The following is a 26,956-nucleotide window of genomic DNA, read 5'->3' as shown; positions in this document are numbered from 1 at the left end:
ACCATTCTCATGCTTAAGTTCAAGGTCAGAATACACATAGATAGAAAAGTACATTTAAAAAGGCAAATACGTTCCTTTAACGCTCACTAAACTCGTGTCGGAATTCCCACTATGACCATAATATATACATACACACCTCCTACGCACATGCAAAACTGTGATAAACAGGAAAACATGTCCACACATATGCACAATAGCTTTCTCGCTAACTCACTGCACCACCCTGGGCACACTGCCATCCAGGAAGCCTCTCATTTGCTCTGGATGACTAGGTGCTTTCACTCTCTCCGAGGCTAACATGAGCAAAACTCTCAAAAGAGTGAATACTCACAAACCGCCGGCCCAGATGGCATGCCTGGCTTCGTCCTCAGAGTGTGTGCTGACTAGCTGGTGGACTTATTCTTGGACATCTTCAAACTGTCCCTGTTCTAGGCTGTAGTCCCCACCTAATTCAAGGAGACCACCATCATCCCAGTGCCACCCTCTGCAACTGGATCCTGGACTTCCTGATGGGCAGACCACATGCTGTGAGAATTGGTAACAACACCTGCTCCACACTGACTCTTAACACCAAGGCCCCCCAGGGGTGTGTCCTCAGTCCTCTGCTGTACTCCCTGTTCCCCCACGACAGCGTAGCTTTGCAGGACCCCGTCATCATGTTTGCTGACGACACCACGGTTGTAGGCCTGATAACTAACAACGAGTCAGCCTATTGGAAGGAGGTAAGTGAACTGGCATTATGGTGCCAGGAGAACAGCTTCCTCAGCTGTTCAAGGTCCTCAGCGTCCACATCATGGAGACTTGACATGTACCAACAGCACCATCACTCTTGTCAAGAGGGCGCAACAGCATCTCTACTTCCTATGGCCTCTGAAGAAATTTGGCATGCCACCCCAGGTCCTCTCCAAATAGTACCGCTGCACCATTGAGAGCGTCCTGACCGGTTGCATCACGACCTGATGCGGGAATTGCTCCATCGACAACCGCAAGGCCCTCTAGTTGGTGGTGAAGATGCCCGAGTTCATCACTGGGACCGTGCTCCCAACCATCCAGGACATCTATTTGAAGCAGTGCCTGAAGAAGGCCTGCAGCATAATCAAGGACCCGACACACCCCAGCCACAAGTTGTTCACTCCCTTACGGTCGGTCTGATACCAACAAGCTCAGAGACCGTTTCTATCTACAAGCCATCAGACTGCTGAACACTTGAACTGGACTGACCACCTGAACTGGACTGACCACCTGCACTGACCCTCACACCTTAGCACACACATACACCTCTGCTGGTACCAGACTCTTATTGCTAAATACTGTGCAATTTAAACACTTTCCCCCCCAATTCCCTCTTCCCCAAAACGTGTAAATATTGGACAATAAATTGTGCCTTCCTGTATTATACTTATGCTAAAATGTTTATTCTACTGAGCCATTTACTTTTTGTTTGTATTCTTATCTTTTATTATTTCTTGTTATGTTGTGGAGAAGGAACCTGCAAGTAAGCATTCTGTCGGACGGTGTATACCATGTGTATCCCATACAGTGGCGATTTTACCATAAATCTTGGTGGGGCAAGCCACTACACAACACAACACTAACCAATACATTAATTGCACTATAACGGTGACAAACGGTGCCCAAAAACTGTTAGGACCTACATAAAGCTGTCCCAACAGCAGAGCTTTAGTTTCAGCACTATTTAGTGCCACTACACCTGGCTATTAGCAAATCCTTTTCTGGCAGCGAAACAGTTCATTCAGCCTCATTTACTGCCTAATTAAAAAACATAGCTGATATGGCTGACTTGCTTAAACAAATGTGGTTTCTACTGACAATTGAGATGTGCAAACAATGGCATAAGGGAATGATGAGCGCATAAGAGGCCATTACTAATTTCGATGAAGATATGAATGAGCTAAGACGGACATAGTCAAAAAAACTACTTGTTCAGCACTTTTGAAATACAGTGACAGAATTCAGAATATGGGCCGTTCTTACAGTATTCTCCCTGTACACCAAGTCAGAACCGTAGGATAAATAAAGGGGGCATATAAGCAGACAATGAAAGCTCTTACAGAGCCCCAGAGTTCCCAGTTGTCTTGAACTCACTGATTGACAGCATGGCCAATGTATTCAACCTTTTCTGGCCTGTGGTTTTGTATGTGAATGTTTATCCTTTTAAAACTTGGAAAAGAGAACCTTAAACCAGACTTGGACCATACACCCTTTCCAACGAATAGCAGGGCAAGCAAAATAGTGATTGCTTTGCAACGCTTGCAGTTAGCCACTGATTCCTTCCAAACCACTCATTGTTGAATTTGCAATTTACAACTTGTTGGGTAATGTTTATGTCCAATGGCCGATGAGCACTGAGAAGTTTATTTATAATTTTTCATACTACGAGGATTGAAAAGGATTTTCCAGTAGATTGACGACATGATTCATGAAGATGACTGCTCGTCTAGCTTGCTAGCTAAGATTTTGAAATTATCAGTCCAATCAAGGCTACGGTAGATATAACATGATTTGATGTCATTTTATCTGTGGCCAATGACATTGAGCCTTCTTGGATGGGCACTTCTAATGTAAATCTATGGCAGCACCCAGGGTGCTTGAACTTTCTAGCTCTCCCTGTAGATTTTGTGGTAACAGTGTCCCCATGAGTAAAAGAAAAGTGAGCCAATCACGGCGCAATTACCAACCCCTACGCTCTGTATTTTCCACTGGCTGCCCCTCCAACACAGAAGGCACTGAGCTAGGCTGAAACACCTGCATTCTGGAGCTGCCTTCCTCAAGAAAACAAAACAAAAAAATAGAGACCATGCTTGTATGCAGCTTTATTACCTCAAAACATTTTGTCTGAATGACTGGTCACCACTGATCATGTACATACAGTATGACTAATACAACTTGAAACTTGCTCAAGAGAAAGGGCCTTTAATGGAAGCCAGTAATAATAGTTGTCACAAAATAACCTGAAATCGACAAATCAAGAGAAATATGAAATGAACAGCTGAACCCAGAGTGGAAATAATGACAGGGAATATTGTTCAAATATCACTATCATAACCATAACATGCTCCACCTCACGCAAATATGACACTAAAGTCATATTTTACACCTCCATCCCTGCTAGTGGATGTAAGTTAATGAATAGATCATAACAGCTCTGGGTCCATTGTCATACATAACATAACACAGTCATGATTAAAACAGGAAGTCAAACAGAACAGAAAAGTAGCAAAAAAAAAGGTCAAACAACCCAACCTGCCCCAGACAGGCCGATATAAAAGACCTGCACTGTATGGCTACTTTAAATACTTTCAACCAGCCAACTATTCAATGTCTTGTTTCAATACAAGAAAAAAAAATGACCCAACACAAGTCATACTGTTTGGGTTAGTTTGGTTGTGTGCCAAACTCCCCTATCCTTGGCCTGACCTACGCTGTGTGCTTGTTTACCCTTCAAGGCCAAACCGTTCAAACAAAAGAAGGTACCCTTCATTGACACCCTCTCTCTTTGAATGTTGTCAATGTGACACCTCAATTTTTTTCCATACTGAATAGGTATTCAATTCAGATCGATGAACCCAAATGACAATTTTAGGCACATACTATGTCTTTAGTTATCACTAGATGGCAATGTAACTCTGTTGGTATCAAAGAAAAACTATGATGCGCTTTTAAGTCTAAAAGGGGAACAGCAAATTTCAGAAATGTTTTGCTGTTCTCCACTAAAATGGAAGTCACATTCACATATCAGTTACATAGAAATCTCAATGCAATACAAAATGGTAGGTAGATGACCATTTAGCTGAAAGATTCCAATTTACTGAGTCGTTAGTCTAGCGAGCATATTCTCATGTTTTAGTATCCTCTGCAATAAAATCAAGTCAGGAACACTATTCTTTTTAAAGAGAAAAGTAAAAGTAACTTTCAATAATGAAGAGGCAAGACAGATGGAAACGTATAGTTGCACACTTTGTAAAATGCAATTTATATACCTTAAAGTTTAGTGGAAAACTATGTATCTGAAACCAGCTAAATTACTTAAATTGCAGCAAAGGCTACAGTAAATTAGGATTCTAATCACAAAAACAACAAAACAGCTGTAGCCAAGAAGGTTGGAAAATAATAATTATTTTAAGATTAAACCACAACCTCCTAAAAGTCTACATCTTCTTCTTCATTGTCAATATTTGGGGGGTGGGTCACTTCCTCCAACGCACAGGAAACAGAAAGTGGTTACAGCTCATCAGTCAGATGTCATGGAGCACTCCGACATCGTGCGCTCCCGTGCGCTTCCCCGCCTCTCACGCGTGGTGATGTAGTTGAGTAGGTCAATGGACGTCACCACCCCAAACACCATGTGTCTCAGACAGGAGGAGCCGTCCGCCATGACTACACAGAGAGAGAGACAGAGGAAGGGAGAGAAAGAGAGAGGGGTAATAGTACTATTGAGATAAGACTTTTGTCTTTAACGTTTGTGACAAATAGGAGAAGAGTTGTAGAACCACTGAAATGTGTCCTGCATGCAAGATACTACATAAATGATGTCAAAATACTTATCCAAATTCTCCCTTTTTCATATGGGAATGTTTGCCATAAAGGAAGTTAACCTCCCAAGGTCTTTATCCAAGAATGAAGCAATGCATTATACAATAGCCGGCAATTATACTGAATCAAACCATATCAGTTTACAAGAACTTATGCAACTAGCTTCCTGTGTTTGAGAGACAGGGTTATAGGTCGCAATGAAAGTCAGGTTCCGAAGAGACCCCTGCTGTTAGATAAGGAACACTGAATATAGGATGAACATAGTCAAATATGATAGGGAGCATAGGGGGTGCCTAGTCATAGCTGAGGGACAGAGTTTTTCCTGCTCAGGGCACATTGTCAAGAAAAACCACTTGTCCTTGGGATGTCTCAGTAAATGATAGTTGATGAAAATGTAAAAAATGAATTTGTCCTCTGGTGAAGTTGTGGTGGTGGGCTGACAAAAAGCATTATGGCATATTAAGCTAAATCCCCTTGTCTATGCTTACACAACAGTCTGGGTATTGCCCTATTCTACTGGTGGCCAGGCACTGCCAGGCACCAAAACCCTACCGCTGGGCTTTGTCACCCAACACACACCTTGTTAATCTACTAGACCACAAAACCGATGATTAGACAGCGTCATTACGCCTTGTGTTCCCTAGGCTGTGAGAAAGACAAATATGCTATGTAACGACTTGTGATTTTATTTTTGCAGGCTTATCTGACCAAACTGATGAACAGCCCCTAAAGTTAAACAGCAAGCTAGTCAGAGGGAAAACAACCACCATATTGCCTCTGGCCGGGTGGGGGTTTGCTATGGCAGCGGACAGGTGACACGGTTACCTGGACAGGAACCAGGAATGACCCCTGACCCTGTAGGAGGGCCAGTTCAGGGTCAACCGAAGACAGCAGGTGTTGCTAGGAATGTTCTTCTCTACTGTCTGACAAAGGTAACTATCAGTGGTGGAAAAGAGACAGAAGGAGCAATACAAGATAGCGGGGAAATGGTGAGATAAGGAAGTGTGAGAGAGTAAGAGGAAGTGAGAAAGACAGGAAGATAAAGGTTGATGGAAGAGAGGAAGGAGGGGTAAACTTACATTGGATCTGCTCATGCACCACCAAGGCAAAGTGATCTGTCTCCAGGATACGGGACAGCTTACCCAGGTTATCGGTCAGTCGCACCTGAGGGGGGAGAGTGGGACAAATGAGAATTACAAAACTACAACAGGCAGACCCCAGTCCAGATCCAGAACAGGGGGGGTTCCTCTGTCATTTACTGACAGACCTTAGAGCTACCTTAGAGCTACGTAAAACCGTCAAATGTCCAGTTGATCAAAAATCCCATGTTACCTAGGTAGGCAAGTTAGGAGAACCAGTAATCTTGTAGTTATCATGGCCAGATTACATTCCCAGGGGCCTTGACCCCCACGGGGGGCACCCATGATTTTGTTGTGTCAGTCAGGTATCATATGAGCATGCCATAAGACATAGAAAAAATGTGTAGAATTGCAGTATCCAGCCGGACCTTTGCCACCTAGGAAATGTGTGTGACCGGACCTTCTCAAATAGTAGTTAAGTACCCCTGCTCTCCTCAATGATAGCCTTCAGTTTGAGAACTTTATTTAGCAGCTCACATTTGAGTTGAAGTGTTCTTGTGAGAGTGTGGCATATTGTTGAGCATGTAGGTAAAGGAACTGACCTGTTTGAATTGGTTGTAGAGCACCTTGGAGACAGGGTCAGAAGCCTTGACCTTCCCAGCCAGCACAGAAGACAACATGTTGCCCAGGGTAACCATCCCTAGGATCATGCTACACAGACGAGAGAGAGAATATGGTAATTAGCATTATGACACCTGAATACAAGCAGAACTGCTTGTGAATGAAACTATCATGAACATATACACGCTGATTAATAAAATGCCTGTATTGACCTCTTGTCAAGGGGACTAATGTTTTGTTAACAGTCACACTATAGGGTACATTGACACTCGGCCTGAATGACAAACAGGTGACCATGGTAACCAGGGAAAAGCGTACCCGGACTCGTCAACGACTGGTGCCTGGTCAAAAGCCTTCTCCTTGAGGATCTTGATGGTCTTCTTGATGTTGACGGAGGGCAGCACGGTGATAGGGGCACACAGGTTCAGACTCTGCAGAGTCAGGTTCCACCACCAGGATTTGGACACCATCAGGTCATTTGGGGTTAGGAAGCCCTTATCACACATCCAGTTGTCACTGAGGAACTTAGACCTGGGGGGGGGGATTACAACAGTCACACTCAAGGCTCACAACACTGGTACCACATACCCTGTTAAAAACACTTGGCAGGTTAATGCTCCTTCTCCACACATTTAACACCCCCATCCCCCTTTCCTGTTCAATCTCCCTCCTCCACTCATCCCCCTCTTCCCTCCCTTACATGTAGTTGCGGATGGAGTCAGGCAGGATGACGACACAGCTTTGGCCCTCCTTCAGCTCTGTACTCATCTTCACTGCTGCAGCCATGGCCGTGCCTGAACTACCTCCTAGAAAGAGACAGTTAGACAGAGCGAGAGAACAAGAGAGAGAGACCCTTGCTCTTTGGGAGCACCAATCATTGTGTGTGATGTCAACCTACCGCAAAGAAGCCCCTCCTCCCTGATCAGCATGCGTGACATGGCAAAGGACTCCTCATCATTGGACTTGTACCACTTGTCAATTACCTGAATCAGAGAGAAACATTTATATGCATTCTACTATAGCAATCATATACAATATTATCTTAAGAGTTATTTTCCTTCCACTTGTGTGTTGTGACCGTTACTGTATGCAGAGTAGAAAACACCGCTCAACTCAGGAGATCACTGCCACACACTCACAGATCTGTCCAGCACGGTGGGGATGAAGTCATATCCGATGCCCTCCACCTCGTATTGGGTCTTGTCTGTCATGTTCAGCTCCTCTGGCTCAGCCAGGATAGAACCCTCAGGGTCCACGCCCACGATCTACACAACACAGAACACCGTTAACTAAACCATTACATCAATAAGCCAAAGTAACATGGTAATAAATACACCACACAAAGGCAACTTAAGATCTGTATTAATCTTTATCATTGAGACACATTATATGGCTTTCTTCATCAACGGGAGATGCAATATTACTTTATGATCCTACTTTATGACTCGGCCCAACAGGCCTTATAACTGTGGGCCTTGGGTTGAACTCTTGTTGTATACTTTCAGCTAAATGAGTTTGGAATTGGCTCTACAAGACTGACTGGAATTCAATTGACAAAGTACAGAGCGATAACATTCTAGTCAGATAGATTGCCTTCTTACTAGATCTGGGACGTTGTGTTAAGTGACTCGGTGCCTACCTTGATGTTGGGGCATCTCTCCTTCAGCTTGCGGGCGATGCCAGTGATGGTGCCACCTGTGCCAGCTCCTGCCACCAACATGTCCACCTTACCTGCAAGGGCAGAGTGGCGCAGAGAGGTCTATTAGAAGAGTAGGAGGAAATCGGTATTCTTCACTCAATTTCTCCATCGCATTCACACACCACACACACACGTACCGTCGCACTGCTCCAGGATCTCCTCGGCAGTAGTGTCGTAGTGGGCCAGGGGGTTGCTAGCGTTACGGTACTGGTCAAGGATGTGAGAGTTAGGAATCTCGTTCTTCAGACGCCAGGCTACGCCCACGTGAGACTCTGGCGAATCAAAACGGGCGGCGGTGGGGGTACGCACAATCTCCGCCCCCAAGGCTCTCAGCACATCCACCTGGGAACACAAGATTAGATTACATTTAGTTACATTCCAACGCCTACGCATGGATGCACAAACACCAGTCTCACCTTCTCCATGCTCATCTTCTCAGGCATGACGATAATGCAGCGATAGCCTTTAACTGCAGCGGCCAGGGCCAGACCAATACCTGCACACACAGAGAGAGAGGAGTCAATACAGATGTGAATAACAGGTCATGTCAGCAGAACACCATACTGCAGAACACAGAGAGAGAGAGGAGTCAATACAGATGTGAATAACAGGTCATGTCAGCAGAACACCATACTGCAGAACACAGAGAGAGAGGAGTCAATACAGATGTGAATAACAGGTCATGTCAGCAGAACACCATACTGCAGAACACAGAGAGAGAGAGAGAGAGAGAGAGAGGAGTCAATACAGATGTGAATAACAGGTCATGTCAGCAGAACACCATACTGCAGAACACAGAGAGAGTCAATACAGAGAGTCAGAGCAGAACACCATACTGCAGAACACAGAGAGAGAGGAGTCAATACAGATGTGAATAACAGGTCATGTCAGCAGAACACCATACTGCAGAACACAGAGAGAGAGAGAGAGAGAGAGAGGAGTCAATACAGATGTGAATAACAGGTCATGTCAGCAGAACACCATACTGCAGAACACAGAGAGAGAGAGAGGAGTCAATACAGATGTGAATAACAGGTCATGTCAGCAGAACACCATACTGCAGAACACAGAGAGAGAGAGGAGTCAATACAGATGTGAATACCAGGTCATGTCAGCAGAACACCATACTGCAGAACACAGAGAGGAGTCAATACAGATGTGAATAACAGGTCATGTCAGCAGAACACCATACTGCAGAACACAGAGAGAGAGAGGAGTCAATACAGCTGTGAATAACAGGTCATGTCAGCAGAACACCATACTGCAGAACACAGAGAGAGAGAGGAGTCAATACAGCTGTGAATAACAGGTCATGTCAGCAGAACACCATACTGCAGAACACAGAGAGAGAGAGGAGTCAATACAGATGTGAATAACAGGTCATGTCAGCAGAACACCATACTGCAGAACACAGAGAGAGAGAGAGAGAGGAGTCAATACAGATGTGAATAACAGGTCATGTCAGCAGAACACCATACTGCAGAACACAGAGAGAGAGAGAGAGAGAGAGAGAGAGAGAGAGAGAGAGAGAGAGAGGAGTCAATACAGATGTGAATAACAGGTCATGTCAGCAGAACACCATACTGCAGAACACAGAGAGAGAGAGGAGTCAATACAGATGTGAATAACAGGTCATGTCAGCAGAACACCATACTGCAGAACACAGAGAGAGAGAGGAGTCAATACAGATGTGAATAACAGGTCATGTCAGCAGAACACCATACTGCAGAACACAGAGAGAGAGAGGAGTCAATACAGATGTGAATAACAGGTCATGTCAGCAGAACACCATACTGCAGAACACAGAGAGAGAGAGAGAGAGTCAGATACAGAGTGAATAACAGGTCATGTCAGCAGAACAGAGAGCAGAACACAGAGAGAGAGAGTCAATACAGATGTGAATAACAGGTCATGTCAGCAGAACACCATACTGCAGAACACAGAGAGAGAGAGGAGTCAATACAGATGTGAATAACAGGTCATGTCAGCAGAACACCATACTGCAGAACACAGAGAGAGAGAGAGAGAGAGAGGAGTCAATACAGATGTGAATAACAGGTCATGTCAGCAGAACACCATACTGCAGAACACAGAGAGAGAGAGTCAATACAGATGTGAATAACAGGTCATGTCAGCAGAACACCATACTGCAGAACACAGAGAGAGAGAGAGAGAGAGAGTCAATACAGCTGTGAATAACAGGTCATGTCAGCAGAACACAGGGCTACAATGACAAGATCCTAATGTCCAAGGTAAGCTGGGAGGTCTCAGTGACTTACTTGACATTAACATTTAGTTTTGCCTGGTAAACTCTCTCGCACACACAGATACACTAACAACAAAAAACTCCTTTGGCTTGGGTGTGTAATCTTTCCACTGTGAGTGACGTGTGTTTTGTCCAAGAATAAGCCTGTTTATAGCGCTCAGGGAATCCTAGAGACACGTACCGGTGTTGCCGGAGGTGGGCTCGATGATGGTGTCTCCAGGTTTGAGGATGCCAGCTCTCTCTGCATCCTCCACCATCCTCAGACTGATACGGTCCTTCACACTGCCCCCTGCATTGAAGAACTCACACTTGGCCACTACACACAGAGAGAAAGAGAGAGGATGTAAGGAAATGTTGAATCATCAAAATGTACTGCAGCTGCTTATATTATGATGTTATTGTGTACTTTAGATATACCACAGAGAAGACTTAAACAGAATCCCCCTGTGTAGAAGTTAACTGTAAAGCCCCTTAGCAATGCCAGGAAGTACAGTAGAAGTTGCCACAGACAAGGAGGATTATGGGAAGAGACAGAGCTGGCATGAGCCGATTTGGAAAAAATTCAGGTGGGGAGGTCATCCAAAGGTCCAGCGTTTCTCACTCACACGTACAATAGCCGATTGAATCTGTGCCAAACGGCCCCAAATCCACTGTGGACTAGTCAGCCAAAGAGTAAATCCGAATCACATGAAAATCCATGCAAGTGCCATGGAAACAGAACTTTTTGTCTCACTAAGCCATGGGAATCAAGCAGAGATTGACTTTAAACAATTAAGCCCGTAAAAATATATATAAAATAACTCACTGGCGAGACATTTAGACTGAGGACCACGACATGGTTCACATGCAGTGAACTCACATAACACATGTGGATGGTGGTCCAAAACGGGCCTACTATTAACCGTCTGGTATTACTGTACTTCACCAGTCATTGGCCAACTGTACCAATCAGAGAAATGTACTGCCGGTTCAATCGCTGGCGCCGGGTAGAATACCCAGTCGTGGTCTTTAAAATTACCTGATGCTATAACAACAATAATCAACGCCATACAACACTCCTTCCGTGGCCTCCAACTGCTTTTAAATGCTAGTAAAACTAAGTGCTTGCTCCTCAACCGATCGCTGCCCGCACCCTCCCGCCTGACTAGCATCACTACTCTGGACGCTTCTGACCTAGAATATGTGGACATCTACAACTACCTAGGTGTCTGGTTAGACTGTAAACTCTCCTTCCAGACTCACATTAAGCATCTCCAATCCAAAATTAAATCTAGAATCGGCTTCCTATTTCGCAACAAAGCCTCCTTCACGCACGCCGCCAAACATACCCTCGTAAACTGATAATCCTACCGATCTTTGACTTCGGTGATGTCATTTACAAAATAGCCCCAAACACTCTACTCAGCAAACTGGATGCAGTCTATCACAGTGCAATCCGTTTTATCACCAAAGACTCACCACTCACCACTACTACCCACCACTGTGACCTGTATGCTCTCGTTGGCTGGCCCTCGCTTCATATTCGTCGCCAAACCCACTGGCACCAGGTCATCTATAAGTCCTTGCTAGGTAAAGCTCCGCCTTATCTCAGCTCACTGGTCACCATAGCAATGCCCACCCGTAGCACCTGCTCCAGCAGGTATATTTATACTGCTGCTTTATACAGCAGGTATATATATATATATATATATATATATATATATATATACATACATACTCCTCATGCCTTTTGCACACATTGTATATAGACTGCCCATTTTTTTTTTTCTACTGTGTTATTGACTAGTTAATTGTTTACTCCATGTGTAACTCTGTGTTGTCTGTTCACACTGCTATGCTTTATCTTGGCCAGGTCGCAGTTGCAAATGAGAACTTGTTCTCAACTAGCCTACCTGGTTAAATAAAGGTGAAATAAAATAAAATAAAAATTTCACTGATCATCCCCAAAGCCAACACTTCCTTTGGTTGCTTTTCCTTCCAGTTCTCTGCTGCCAATGACTGGAACGAATTGCAAAAATATCTGAAGCTGGAGTCTTATATCTCCCCCTCTAACTTTAAACATCAGCTGTCAGAGTAGCTTACCGATCACTGTACCTGTACACAGCCCATCTGTAAATAGCACACCCGACTACCTCATCCCCATATTGTTATTTATCCTCTTGCTCTTTCGCACCCCAGTATCTCTACTTGCACCTCATCATCTGCACATCTGTCACTCCAGTATTAATGCTAAATTGTAATTATTTCGCCTCTATGGCCTATTTATTGCCTTACCTTCCTACTCTTCTACATTTCCAAACACTGTACTGTGACGACCCTCCCACTCTGTCTGCCGTATTCTGTCTTTGTTCTTGTTTCCTTATTAGGATGCTGGTGGGCGGAGTTGGGAGGGTCGTCAGCTACATGGGAAACACCTGGGCCAGGTGTCTCCCAGGATAAATAGACCTCTTCCACATTCATGGAAGAGACTCTCTCCATGCAGACACCTTTGTAGATTGTGTTGTGGTTCTTGGTGGCCTTTTGTTTGTTTGCTTTGGCACCTTTCAACACCCTGCATTATCACATTCATGCATGCAAAACACTCACACTACTGATTACTGATTACACACACCATTGTATATTCTACTTAGTTGCTTTAGTTAATAAATATATATTTTGTTACTCCTTATCTCCACGTTGTCTCCCTTTGTTACGGGCTTTGAGCCGGTTCGTGAAAGTACATAGATTTTTCTATTTTTCTTTTGCGTTATTGACTGTACATTTGTTTATGTGCAACTCTGTTGTTTTTGTCACACTGCTTTGCTTTATCTTGGCCAGGTCGCAGATGTAAATGGGAACTTGTTCTCAACTGGCCTACCTGGTTAAATAAAGGTGAAATAAATAAAAATAGATGGCAAGAACATTTCCTCCAAAATCCACATCCGGACTTCCCAAAACATCCCAAAGCTGGTAACTGACCATTCAGCCTAGTGACACCTGATACAAGACCTTGTCCCTCTCCAGCCCCCCTTCCTCCCCACCTTGTAGCCCTCAGAAAGGTTACTTATTCCCTCAGAACAGAGGGACTTTCAGGTGGCCAAACCCACTCCACCCAGAGTGATACCTGAGACAAGACCCCTACAATCATACAGTGGAGCCTAGCAGACTAATGAGGGGAAAGGAGGCTATGTTGACTTTACAATAATAGCAGTATTCATAGCAAGCGGGGCCTGTAGGAAACCAGTCCTACTGACTAACTGTACTACAGGAGGAGTCTAATACAGAGGCTAACTGTACTACAGGAGGAGTCTGATGAACTTCTCCCTCACTCTTCTATGGTCTATTTCATTCTCCCTCACTTCCAATTTAACCCAGTCTCCATGTCATCGCCACATACAGTGGGGCAAAAAAGTATTTAGTCAGCCACCAATTGTGCAAGTTCTCCCACTTAAAAAGATGAGGCCTGTAATTTTCATCATAGGTACACTTCAACTGTGACAGACAAAATGAGAAAGAAATCCAGAAAAATCACATTGTAGGATTTTTAATGAATTTATTTGCGAATTATGGTGGAAAATAAGTATTTGGTCAATAACAAAAGTTTCTCAATACTTTGTTATACCCATTGTTGGCAATGACAGAGGTCAAACGTTTTCTGTAAGTCTTCACAAGGTTTTCACACACTGTTGCTGGTATTTTGGCCCATTCCTCCATGCAGATCTCCTCTAGAGCAGTGATGTTTTGGGGCTGTTGCTGGGCAACATGGACTTTCAACTCCCTCCAAAAATGTTCTATGGGGGTGAGATCTGGAGACTGGCTAGGCCACTCCAGGACCTTGAAATGCTTCTTACGAAGCCACTCCTTCGTTGCCCGGGCGGTGTGTTTGGGATCATTGTCATGCTGAAAAACCCAGCCACATTTCATCTTCAATGCCCTTGCTCATAGGAGGTTTTCACTCAAAATCTCACGATACATCGCCCCATTCCTTCTTTCCTTTACACGGATCAGTCGTCCTGGTCCCATTGCAGAAAAACAGCCCCAAAGCATTATGTTTCCACCCCCATGCTTCACAGTAGGTATGGTGTTCTTTGGATGCAACTCAGCATTCTTTGTCCTCCAAACACGACGAGTTGAGTTTTTACCAAAAAGTTATTTTTGGTTTCATCTGACCATATGACATTCTCCCAATCTTCTTCTGGATCATCCAAATGCTCTCTAGCAAACTTCAGACAGGCCTGGACATGTAATGGCTTAAGCAGGGGGACACGTCTGGTACTGCAGGATTTGAGTCCCTGGCGGCGTAGTGTGTTACTGATGGTAGGCTTTGTTACTTTGGTCCCAGCTCTCTGCAGGTCATTCACTAGGTCCCCCCGTGTGGTTCTGGGATTTTTGCTCACCGTTCTTGTGATCATTTTAACCCCACGGGGTGAGATCTTGCGTGGAGCCCCAGATCGAGGGAGATTATCAGTGGTCTTGTATGTCTTCCATTTCCTAATAATTGCTCCCACAGTTGATTTCTTCAAACCAAGCTGCTTACCTTTTGCAGATTCAGTCTTCCCAGCCTGGTGCAGGTCTACAATTTTGTTTCTGGTGTCCTTTGACAGCTCTTTGGTCTTGGCCATAGTGGAGTTTGGAGTGTGACTGTTTGAGGTTGTGGACAGGTGTCTTTTATACTGATAACAAGTTCAAACAGGTGCCATTAATACAGGTAACGAGTGGAGGACAGAGGAGCCCCTTAAAGAAGAAGTTACAGGTCTGTGAGAGCCAGAAATCTTGTTTGTTTATAGGTGACCAAATACTTATTTTCCACCATAATTTGCAAATAAATTCATTAAAAATCCTACAATGTAATTTTCTGGAGAAAAAAAAAAATCTAATTTTGTCTGTCATAGTTGAAGTGTACCTATGATAAATTACAGGCCTCTCATCTTTTTAAGTGGGAGAACTTGCACAATTGGTGGCTGACTAAATACTTTTTTGCCCCACTGTATCTGCTACTTTCTCCTCCTTCCCCTCTTAATGTTTCCTTCCACCATCGCCCTCCTCCCACTGTCATGTCCTCTACCACTGGAATTATGGATTATTGCTTAAAGAAAAGAAATAGCTGTAGGCAAGACAGCTAAATCAGCAGTTTTGGGAGTAGTGAACTAAATGTAGTTCAACTAGAAATTAAACTACATTTTGCAGTAGCTTGGTGGTAGTTCAACTAATTTAAAATCTAGATAGCGTAGAGTCTTTATAGCAGTGTAGCCAACTTCTGGAACTACACAAAATATGGGTGAAGTAGACAAGAATTTCCTTTCTTTTTCAGCATCAGTCCTGCCTAACTCTCACTTGAAACATTGTTTTTGTGTTTAATAGGATAAATGACATATTCTGTTAACACAAACAAGGATATTCAAATACAGACGGCCTTTCTCTGGTTGTCTTTAGGCTCAGCGGGTGTCATGCCCTTTGACTGTATGTGTGTAAATACTCACAGAGTTCACACTTGAGGCCGAAGGCTTTGGGTATCTTGTTCATGCGGACCAAAGGTGTGTCTCCAATCCTCCTGAGGATGTTGGGTAGAATTCTGGGGGCTTCGGTCCTGAGAGGTAAGGATGGGATGGAGACTCAGTTAAGGAGAGCAATCTATATAAACCATGATCATTCACAAATTAGAGAAAAAGAGAAAAGAGAAAGCAAACTCCCTTTTATGGGTAAGTTCGCGCCAAAGTATTGAAAGTTGTTTCATATGTGAGATGGAAACTTGTGTAACTTGGCTACTTTTGTACCCTCAGTACGATACGGTCTTTGGGACATTGAGAGTTTATTTCGCAACATGGTAGCCTCTGGATTCGTTCTGGTAGTGAGACATAAACAAAGCCTTTGCCAAGCCGCACAGAGTTACTGATGCCATATTGAACCTATATAACAACTTAAATTGATCGAATGGAGAGATTACTGTCAAAACAGCAAGACTGTTCCAGATACAGTGCCTTGCGAAAGTATTCGGCCCCCTTGAACTTTGCGACCTTTTGCCACATTTCAGGCTTCAAACATAAAGATATAAAACTGTATTTTTTTTGTGAAGAATCAACAACAAGTGGGACACAATCATGAAGTGGAACGACATTTATTGGATATTTCAAACTTTTTTAACAAATCAAAAACTGAAAAATTGGCCGTGCAAAATTATTCAGCCCCCTTAAGTTAATACTTTGTAGCGCCACCTTTTGCTGCGATTACAGCTGTAAGTCGCTTGGGGCATGTCTCTATCAGTTTTGCACATCGAGAGACTGAAATTTTTTCCCATTCCTCCTTGCAAAACAGCTCGAGCTCAGTGAGTTTGGATGGAGAGCATTTGTGAACAGCAGTTTTGAGTTCTTTCCACAGATTCTCGATTGGATTCAGGTCTGGACTTTGACTTGGCCATTCTAACACCTGGATATGTTTATTTTTGAACCATTCCATTGTAGATTTTGCTTTATGTTTTGGATCATTGTCTTGTTGGAAGACAAATCTCCATCCCAGTCTCAGGTCTTTTGCAGACTCCATCAGGTTTTCTTCCAGAATGGTCCTGTATTTGGCTCCATCCATCTTCCCATCAATTTTAACCATCTTCCCTGTCCCTGCTGAAGAAAAGCAGGCCCAAACCATGATGCTGCCACCACCATGTTTGACAGTGGGGATGGTGTGTTCAGGGTGATGAGCTGTGTTGCTTTTACGCCAAACATAACGTTTTGCATTGTTGCCAAAAAGTTCAATTTTGGTTTAATCTGACCAGAGCACCTTCTTCCACATGTTTGGTGTGTCTCCCAGGTGGATTGTGGCAAACTTTAAATGACACTTTTTATGGATATCTTTAAGAAATGGCTTTCTTCTTGCCACTCTTCCATAAATGCCAGATTTGTGCAATATACAACTGATTGTTGTCCTATGGACAGAGTCTCCCACCTCAGCTGTAGATCTCTGCAGTTCATCCAGAGTGATCATGGGCCTCTTGGCTGCATCTCTGATCAGTCTTCTCCTTGTATGAGCTGAAAGTTTAGAGGGACGGCCAGGTCTTGGTAGATTTGCAGTGGTCTGATTCTCCTTCCATTTCAATATTATCGCTTGCACAGTGCTCCTTGGGATGTTTAAAGCTTGGGAAATCTTTTTGTATCCAAATCCGGCTTTAAACTTCTTCACAACAGTATCTCGGACCTGCCTGGTGTGTTCCTTGTTCTTCATGATGCTCTCTGCGCTTTTAACGGACCTCTGACACTAACACAGTGCAGGTGCATTTATATGGAGACTTGATTACACACAGGTGGATTGTATTTATCATCATTAGTCATTTAGGTCAACATTGGATCATTCAGAGATCCTCACTGAACTTCTGGAGAGAGTTTGCTGCACTGAAAGTAAAGGGGCTGAATAATTTTGCACGCCCAATTTTTCAGTTTTTGATTTGTTAAAAAAGTTTGAAATATCCAATAAATGTCGTTCCACTTCATGATTGTGTCCCACTTGTTGTTGATTCTTCACAAAAAAATACAGTTTTATATCTTTATGTTTGAAGCCTGAAATGTGGCAAAAGGTCGCAAAGTTCAAGGGGGCCGAATACTTTCGCAAGGCACTGTACATACAGACACTCAGCATGAGCGTACCACATGCACACACCCTTACCCCCTAGGCCAAAATGTCCAAAGTGTTCCTTTCAGTGTTTCTCAAAACAATCGGAAATTGCCAAGTCATGGTGAAACACCAAATTCCTTGCCCAACCCTTCCCGCTCACACGGTGTTCCTACAAAGGTTCCAAGTTAGAAAGACCAGCCCCACAGGCTTTGGTCCTCTTTGTGGTTCTGGCTCTATCAGGTGTGTCAATATGCAGGAAAATGGAGCCTGGCTAAATGGCAAACCAAAATCCTGCTTTTAAGTTGCTGCTCAAAAACAAATATATTGGTTATTTTCTCTCCCTGCTAGTGAAGCAAGCAGGTGACTGATTATATCTTAGCAACGGGAAATAGTGAGGGGAATTAGCAAGGGAAATTAGTGGACTATGTAAACTAGAGGTGTTTGAAGAGCAGGGAGGATAAGCAGAGTATGTGGAAATGCTGCAGATCTATTGCCGTCATGTTCATGGGGTGGAGAAATGAATGATCACTGACCACAAACATCCATCAGCTCTCTCTACAATAAAAAGGCTGGGAAACATGCAAATCCTGTTCGTGATAAGTGTGTGTGTGACTCACTTTGCAGAGTGGCAGTGAGGGGACTCGGCAGAGGACATGCCCAATTTCCAGGTGCATCTACTGGGCAGATCAGGACGGATCCACTGCCTCTCCTCAGTGCCTGCGACTGTGTTCTCCAGGTCGTTCTCCCCCTCCTCCCCATTCACTTGGGCCAATCCATTCATGTTGAACAACCCCAAGTTCTCCATTGCTTCTCCATTGACTTTGGACCCCCCATTCAAAATGGCGTCGTCTCCGTTGGCCTTGGTAGCGTTGTTGTGAAGCATAGCTGCGTGGGGGCAGACGGAGGACACAGGGCGCACAGAGTCTATGCTGGAGGGAACCGAAGGCATGGCTCACCTAAGAGAGAGGGTGAGATAGAGAATGAGTGAGTCCGACAAACAAACAGTAGCTGACAGTTACAAATTCCTTTAGTAAAATGTACCAGCGGAATCCTTCTCAACTAATAACAGAACACATTCACATACATATGGAGGTTACATTCAGTTGATTTATACATCATTACATTACGGTGAAAACAGGACACGTTCAGGTGAATACTGCCAGGGAGAACATAATGCTCCCCCCACAGGCCTATACACTCCAACCCAGATTCTCACACGGGTAGCTTATATAGGTTACACAGTGTAGACACTAGTGTAAATCACTCAGGGAGAACATAATGCTCCCCCCACAGGCCTATACACTCCAACCCAGATTCTCACACGGGTAGCTTATATTAGGTTACACAGTGTAGACACTAGTGTAAATCACTCAGGGAGAACATAATGCTCCCCCCACAGGCCTATACACTCCAACCCAGATTCTCACACGGGTAGCTTATATTAGGTTACACAGTGTAGACACTAGTGTAAATCACTCAGCGCAAGAGAAACGTCACATCAGTCTATGCAGTGTGTTGTGTCTGTGAGGACAACAGTGGCACTAAAGGGGTTTGGTTTAAAAAGAAGAAGTAGCCTACCAAAGCTGCTGAACAGTTGAGTTGTTAGCAAACAGGACACAGCTGCTTCTCCTCTACCTGGCTGAGCATTCCCACTACTCTATGCCACATATTCCTTGCGAGCTCCTCACCAAGGCCACCAAAATATGGCGGTTATATAACATAGCCTAGCCCTAACATAGCCGAGCCCTAACATAGCCGAGCCATAACATAGCAGAGTCAACCCTGGTGTGAGCCTACTATTTACACGTCCAAAATTGTCATCAGTAACTTAACTTTTGGATTACCCAAACTCCGTAACATAATTACGAATCATTTGTTACTTTTGTTTTACTTTCCCCTTAAGGAAGCTTTACAAGAAGACAAAAAATATCCATCAAACGCATTTGGTGTCATCAAAGAGGCCTCGGACTTGTAGCTAGACTGGGTCTGGCGGAAAAAAAACCTTAGACTTACGCCTATTTTCAATGCCATTGAGAAAACAGAAAGGTGTCATTATATATCTTTTCACAAACGTCCATGATGAATGTAAAAGTAACTGATAAGCCTACATGTAAATCGGTTACCCCCCAACCCTAGCTAACACACACACGTCTGTATGCATTAACTCTACAACCAGCTGTTAAGAGTGTTTAGGGAAAGGAACACAAACACACGTGGCCAGCACACACGATTGGCTGGTTAGCCTACATGATGAATATGTAGACCAGCCCACACAGACAATAACAGCATAAGATGCAAGTGTTAAAGACTGAGTACTTTAGAATGAGACAGCAGTGTTAACCTCTTGCAAGACTGAGTACTTTAGAAGGAGGCAGCAGTGTTAACCTCTTCCAAGACTGAGTACTTTAGAATGAGACAGCAGTGTTAACCTCTTCCAAGACTGAGTACTTTAGAATGAGACAGCAGTGTTAACCTCTTGCAAGACTGAGTACTTTAGAATGAGACAGCAGTGTTAACCTCTTGCAAGACTGAGTACTTTAGAAGGAGGCAGCAGTGTTAACCTCTTGCAAGACTGAGTACTTTAGAAGGAGGCAGCAGTGTTAACCTCTTGCAAGACTGAGTACTTTAGAAGGAGGCAGCAGTGTTAACCTCTTCCAAGACTGAGTACTTTAGAAGGAGGCAGCAGTGTTAACCTCTTCCAAGACTGAGTACTTTAGAAGGAGGCAGCAGTGAACACTCAGAGAAAAACTAAAAACTCTGGTTACTTCAGTTACAGCCATCGACACAGCAACACCACACAATCTTCTACTACAGTGACTATTAATAGGTGCACTCTTTTGACGACATCTATAAAGCTGAGATGTGGGTGTTTGACCCTGCAACACGACACCAGCAACAGCTGGGGGGGGGCATCTGTGTGCTGTAACAGATACTGAGTAGGTGAACACAGTCTGCAGAAACAGATACTGTCCATTCCAACGTGTGTAAGGTAATTTGAAAATGTTATGGAGTTTAGAGGGAATGCTTGAGACTTAAACATTTGCTGGATTTGCCTGAACAGACAACCATTGTGTGCTGATGGAAGGGGTAGGCTTGAGGCGTTGATAATTCACTAGTGTATCAAATACAAAAATAACAAATCATCCATGTGTGCAAAAGGGTGCTCACTTATTAGACCTTTACATTTGTGGAGGAATGTTGAGCCTACTCAAGAGATTGTTATGTTTACCTTGTCCACGTTCCACACTGCTCTGCAAAATGTGAACATTGTGGTAAAACGTGATGTCAGACATGCCCCCAACGGGAGGGAGGGACACTGCCTGTTCACCCCGCTATCATCCACAAGGTGAGGTCAGTACAGGTGCATCAAAGCGGGGACCGAGAGACTGAAAAACAGCTTCTATTCAATTCAATTCAATTCAAGGGCTTTATTGGCATGGGAAACATGTGTTAACATTGCCAAAGCAAGTGAGGTAGACAACAACTTCTATCTCAAGGCCATCAGACTGTTAAACAATCATCACTAACATTGAGGGGCTGCTGCCAACATACTGACTCAACTCCAGCCACTTTAATAATGGAAAAATATATGTAATAAATATATCACTAGCCACTTCAAAAATGTTTACATACCCTACATTACTCATCTCATATGTATATACTGTACTCTATACCATCTACTGCATCTTGCCTCTGCCGTTCTATACCATCACTCATTCAGATATCTTTATGTACATATTCATTCCTTTACACTTGTGTGTATAAGGTAGTTGTGAAATTGTTACATTTACATTTAAGTCATTTAGCAGACGCTCTTATCCAGAGCGACTTACAAATTGGTGCGTTCACCTTAAGACATCCAGTGGAACAGCCACTTTACAATAGTGCATCTAAATCTTTTAAGGGGGGGTGAGAAGGATTACTTTATCCTATCCTAGGTATTCCTGAAAGAGGTGGGGTTTCAGGTGTCTCCGGAAGGTGGTGATTGACTCCGCTGTCCTGGCGTCGTGAGGGAGTTTGTTCCACCATTGGGGGGCCAGAGCAGCGAACAGTTTTGACTGTTTGTATATGACAAATAACATTTGATTTAAACACGCCTTCCAACCAAAACTTTGAAAGAGACTACCACCTCCAACGCCCAGCCTTTCATTCCCCAAAAGGAAGTCCTTCAACCCGTTCCTCCAACGCCCAGCCTTTCATACCCCAAAAGGAAGTCCTTCAACCCGTTCCTCCAACGCCCAGCCTTTCATACCCAAAAAGGAAGTCCTTCAACCCGTTCCTCCAACGCCCAGCCTTTCATACCCAAAAAGGAAGTCCTTCAACCCGTTCTTCACAGGAAGGTGCCAAGATGTCCATCCCACACTTCTATTGTGACTCAAATCCTTTTGAGAGATTCAAAATGTTAATGATGTGTTGGGTTAGTAACACAGTGTCATATTGATGCATGACATTTGCCCACCAGCATCTTGGCTCCACAAAGCAAAGTAATAACACTGAACCAATGTTTTTTTTCTGATGTTCAAATAAACAAAGTCAAATGAAACTAGGGAGAGGGTAAAACGCTTACTGTAGAAAGAGGTAACCCAAGGATGATAGGAACGCAACAGGAATAGCTTTGGACCTGTGCGTAATGGTTTAACACCTGAACTGGGCTAATCCATGTAACCCAGTGGTATATAAACATTAACCACTGCACATATTCAGCAATTATGCACAGCATTATTAGGCCTAATCTAAGTGGCCGGCTATGCTACATTTCTCTGACCTGTACCACTTTACAAGAGCCTATAGGTAAACTGATTGGGGCTTTATGAATGTTCAAGTAAGCCTATGTAGACCGACATCTTACACACTTGTCCAAGGATTATGTTAGTCTGTCAGCAAAAGAGAATCAGACTTTTACCAAAAGTTACATTTAGTCCATAGAAGAGACATTTAGTGTATAAAAAAGGGAAAACAAGAGGGAGGCAGCTATAACACTGAGGTGGACGGAGAGACACTGTCATTAAGGGGTACTGTGTGTAAAAATATATTTCATCCATTTTGAATTCAGGCTGCAACAACAAAATGTGGAATAAGTTAAGAGGTATGAATAGTTTGAAGGCATGGTGTTATATATAGATACACAAACAAGTTTTATTTTTTATTTTTTAAACCTACTCATTCAAGGGTTTTTCATATTTTTAATATTTTCTACATTGTAGAATAATAGTGAAGACATCAAAACTATGAAATCATGTAGTATCAAAATAGCCACCCTTTGCCTTGACAGCTTTGCACACTCTTGGCATTCTCTCAACCAGCTTCATGAGGTAGTCACCTGGAACGCATTTCAATTAACAGGAATGCCTTCTTAAAAGTTCATTTGTGGAATTTCTTTCTTTGAGCCTATCAGTTGAGTTGTGACAAGGTAGGGGTGGTATACAGAAGATGGTATTTTCCCAAATAGGGCTACGTCCATATGGAAAGAACAGCTCAAATAAGCAAAGAGAATCGACAGCCCATCATTACTTTAAGACATGAAGGTCAGTCAATACGGAAAATTAAGAACATTGAAAGTTTCTTCAAGTGCAGTCGCAAAAACCATAAAGCGCTATGATGAAACTGGCTCTCATGAGGACCGCCACAGGAAAGGAAGAAACAGAGTTACCTCTGATGCAGAGGATAAGTTCATTAGAGTTACCAGCCTCAGAAATGACAGCCCAAATAAATGCTTCAGAGTTCAAGTAACAGACACATCTCAACATTAATTGTTCAGAGGAGAATGCGTGAATCAGGCCTTCATAGTCAAATTACCTGGTTGAGAGAATTCCAAGAGTGTGCATACAAAGTATTCAGACCCCTTCCCATTTTGTTGCGTTACAGCCATATTCTAAAAAAACATTCAATCTTTTACCCCCTCATCTACACACAATACCCCATTATGACAAAGCAAAAAAAAAACTGAAATACCTTATATACTCAAGAATTCAGACACTTTGCTTTGAGACTATAAATTGAGATCAGGTGCATCCTGCATCCTCCATTGATCATCCTTGAGATGTTTCTACAACTTGGAGTCCTCCTGTGGTAAATTCAATTGATTGGACATGATTTGGAAAGGCACACACACACACACACACACACACACACACACACACACACACACACACACACACACACACACATCTATATAAAGTTCCCACAGTTGACAGTGAATGTCAGAGCAAAAACCAAGCCATGAGGTGGAAGTAATTGTCCGTAGAGCTCCGAGACAGGATTGTGCCGTGGCACAGATCAAGGGAAGGGTACCAAAACATTTATGCAGAATTGAAGGTCCCCAAGAACACAGTGGCCTCCATCATTCTTAAATGGAAGGCATTTGGAAGCACCAAGACTCTTCCTACAGCTGGCCACCCAGCCAAATTGAGCAATCGGGGGAGAAGGGCTTGGTCAGGGAGGTGACCAAGAATCCGATGGTCACTGTGACAGAGTTCCTCTGTGGAGATGGGAGAACCTTTCAGGAGGATAACCATCTCTGCAGCACTCCACCAATCATGCCTTTATGGTAGAGTGGCCAGACAGCAGCCCGTCAGTAAAAGGCACATGACAGACCACTTGGAGTTTGCCAAAAGGCACCTAAAGACTCCCAGGCCATGAGAACCAAGATTCTCTGGTCTGATGGAAACAAGATTGAACTCTTTGGCCTGAATGCCAAGCGTCACATCTGGAGGAAACCTGGCACCATCCCTATGGTGAAGCATGGTGGTGGCAGCATCATGTCTGGAGGAAACCTGGCACCATCCCTATGGTGAAGCATGGTGGTGGCAGCATCATGTCTGGAGGAAACCTGGCACCATCCCTATGGTGAAGCATGGTGGTGGCAGCATCATGTCTGGAGGAAACCTGGCACCATCCCTATGGTGAAGCATGGTGGTGGCAGCATCATGTCTGGAGGAAACCTGGTACCATCCCTATGGTGAAGCATGGTGGTGGCAGCATCATGTCTGGAGGAAACCTGGCACCATCCCTATGGTGAAGCATGGTGGTGGCAGCATCATACGGTGGAGATGTTTCTTAGCAGCAGGGACTGGGAGACTAGTCAGGATCGAGGGAAAGACGAACAGATCAAAGTACAGAGAGTTCATTGATGAAGTCCTGAGCGCTCTGGAGCAGGTTCCCACACTGGGGGGGGGGGTTCACCTTCCGACAGGACAACGACCCTATATATATGGAAAGAGGGGGCTCATGGGTAGATGTCAGTAAGAGCTGATGTTAACTGGAGAGTGAGCGAGAAGTTGTCTAGACACAGACTGTTTTAAAAACTCTTGTTTTGACCACCAGACAGAAAGACAAAGAAAACAGTATTGAGCTGAACATAACAGCATGCCAGTGGAAGGGAGGACAGCAGCATGTGACCGAACTGTGGTTTGTGACTATCATGGATTTCCCATTGTTGCCATTTCAGTTGCAGTAATTCCATGTCCAATTTGGTAAAGGAATTACGAGTTTAATTCACTTCATTCATAAACCAAATGTATATCAGTAAAATCACTATAACTACTTGGTTGCTCTACCATTATTTGTTACTTCTCTGAACTTTCATTATCCTGCCACCTCATGAGAGAAATGAGAAAATAAAGTTCATAGTAAAGGAATTACAAGGCAATATTTCTTAAACTTACAGAAGGTAAACAATTTATCCAAAATTAAAAAAGTGAATATTATATGGCAGGGGTCTTCAGATCAGCATTGTGTTTTGATGCATTTCTGATACCTCTTAAGATTCTGGAAGATATTTTCTAAAACCTGTTTATCCAGAAATCAAAGCCTGATGACACATTTTTAAGATGTACATTTTTTAAAATGTGTTTTTTAATGTATCCATTTCTTAATTCTCCCAAAATATAAATGTAGCATTCATTTGACACCCAATTTAATATGCCCTTTAAGAAATTCATGTTGGTGCTTATGGGTCCTTCTCAATGGTAATGCCCTGGATGTAAAACTGAGCCGGATATAAATGAGCTGGATGCTATCTCTACTGGATGTAACATCCAGCTCAGTGTTACAGCCCCTACTGCAAAGAGGCTAAACCAGGACACACTGGTCTTACATCAGTCTACGGCAGTGGGAATTAAGCCACGTCATTTCCCCTCCCCCATCCAATATTAAACTCGCAAACGTAAAATGTTTCGCAATTACAGGCTACACTATCTAGTATTGATTGAATACTATACATATGTATGGTTCTAGTTATTGATTATATGGAGTCAATCTAGTCAAGTGTCAGTCATATATTCAGCATTAGTGGATAGAGTAGACTACACAGACAAGCCTGTGCTGCCAAATAAATAAACACTCTTTAGTTAACAAGTTCATCACTTTTTTTGCTGCTATTATGATCGTTCAAAACGATATTCCCATTCAGGGCTAGTTTTTTTCCGAGTTCCCGGTTATCTTGAACGAGATCCCAGTTGCTTTGAATGCGGCATACTTGTCCGTGCAACACTCCGTGACGTATTTGGTATTTCATCATGCTTGTTCATGTCACTCACTAGCTTTACATGCTCTAGTCTCTTTACGCAACTCGACACCACACATTCAACGAATACTAGTTTTAAAAATAACAGTAATACATTTTAAAAAGCAGTAATGAGTGGGCGCTAGTATTGTTCAAGCGCCGCACATGAGTGATGGAGGCTCTGGATCAGGGCAGGAAAACTAGGAATGATATCTATATTAAATCTAGTTATTTTGAAGTAGTTAACATTGTTCACTCACCTTTGAGTTAATTAAGGTAGTGGCGATGGACCAGTGCGTGATCCAATTTCAAAAATGATCTTTCGTAGATTGCGACTATACTAGTTTACCCAGAAGCTCATGCTTTAAAGCACGACAACACGGCCCAATCTGATTCGAGCATCCTTGTTTGGTGTGTACGTTCATTGGCTACAGTGGGGGTGTTATTTTGTCTTGCTCCTCCAATCAGAGCTTACACATTTGTCGGGCCTTCGTTTCGAATGTCCTGCACATATGGAAACAAAAGGCTCAGAAAGTAGCCAGCCCCCTTGTAGATAGATATACGTCCACAAGATAAACAATAATGTTGGTATTTAAACGTTTGGACATTTCCCATGAGAAAAGTTTTGCTCAACCTTGAAAATGAGCACAAGACGG

The 26,956-nt window shown here is 43.4% G+C and overlaps 1 protein-coding gene across 1 annotated transcript; it reads right to left on the bottom strand.

The window, feature by feature from the left end:
- Positions 1–2,810: 2,810 nt before the first annotated feature.
- On the bottom strand, positions 2,811–26,676 carry LOC115112893 (cystathionine beta-synthase-like). Its single transcript, XM_029639929.2, has 14 exons — positions 26,561–26,676; positions 18,415–18,753; positions 15,679–15,785; positions 10,401–10,535; positions 8,370–8,449; positions 8,091–8,295; positions 7,894–7,985; positions 7,394–7,519; positions 7,153–7,237; positions 6,955–7,060; positions 6,573–6,785; positions 6,236–6,344; positions 5,634–5,718; positions 2,811–4,398 (listed from the first exon to the last, which is right to left on the bottom strand). Exons 2-14 carry the CDS (start codon positions 18,744–18,746, stop codon positions 4,253–4,255), a joined length of 1,821 nt encoding a protein of 606 aa, XP_029495789.1. The 5' UTR covers positions 18,747–18,753; positions 26,561–26,676; the 3' UTR covers positions 2,811–4,252.
- Between the last annotated feature and the right edge of the window lie 280 nt (positions 26,677–26,956).

This window comes from Oncorhynchus nerka, linkage group LG3, assembly GCF_034236695.1.
Source record: "Oncorhynchus nerka isolate Pitt River linkage group LG3, Oner_Uvic_2.0, whole genome shotgun sequence".
Lineage (NCBI taxonomy): Eukaryota > Metazoa > Chordata > Actinopteri > Salmoniformes > Salmonidae > Oncorhynchus > Oncorhynchus nerka.
Note: the sequence above shows the minus strand (reverse complement) of the source record. Positions and strands in the feature narration are given on the sequence as shown.

Coding starts and splice junctions, on each gene's coding strand:
- LOC115112893 (XM_029639929.2), bottom strand. CDS start 18,746: ATGCCTTCGGTTCCCTCCAGCATAGACTCTGTGCGCCCTGTGTCCTCC. Junction 7,238..7,393: donor CCACCGTGCTGGACAGATCT/GTGAGTGTGTGG, acceptor TCTCTGATTCAG/GTAATTGACAAGTGGTACAA. Junction 6,345..6,572: donor CCAGTCGTTGACGAGTCCGG/GTACGCTTTTCC, acceptor TCGTCTGTGTAG/CATGATCCTAGGGATGGTTA.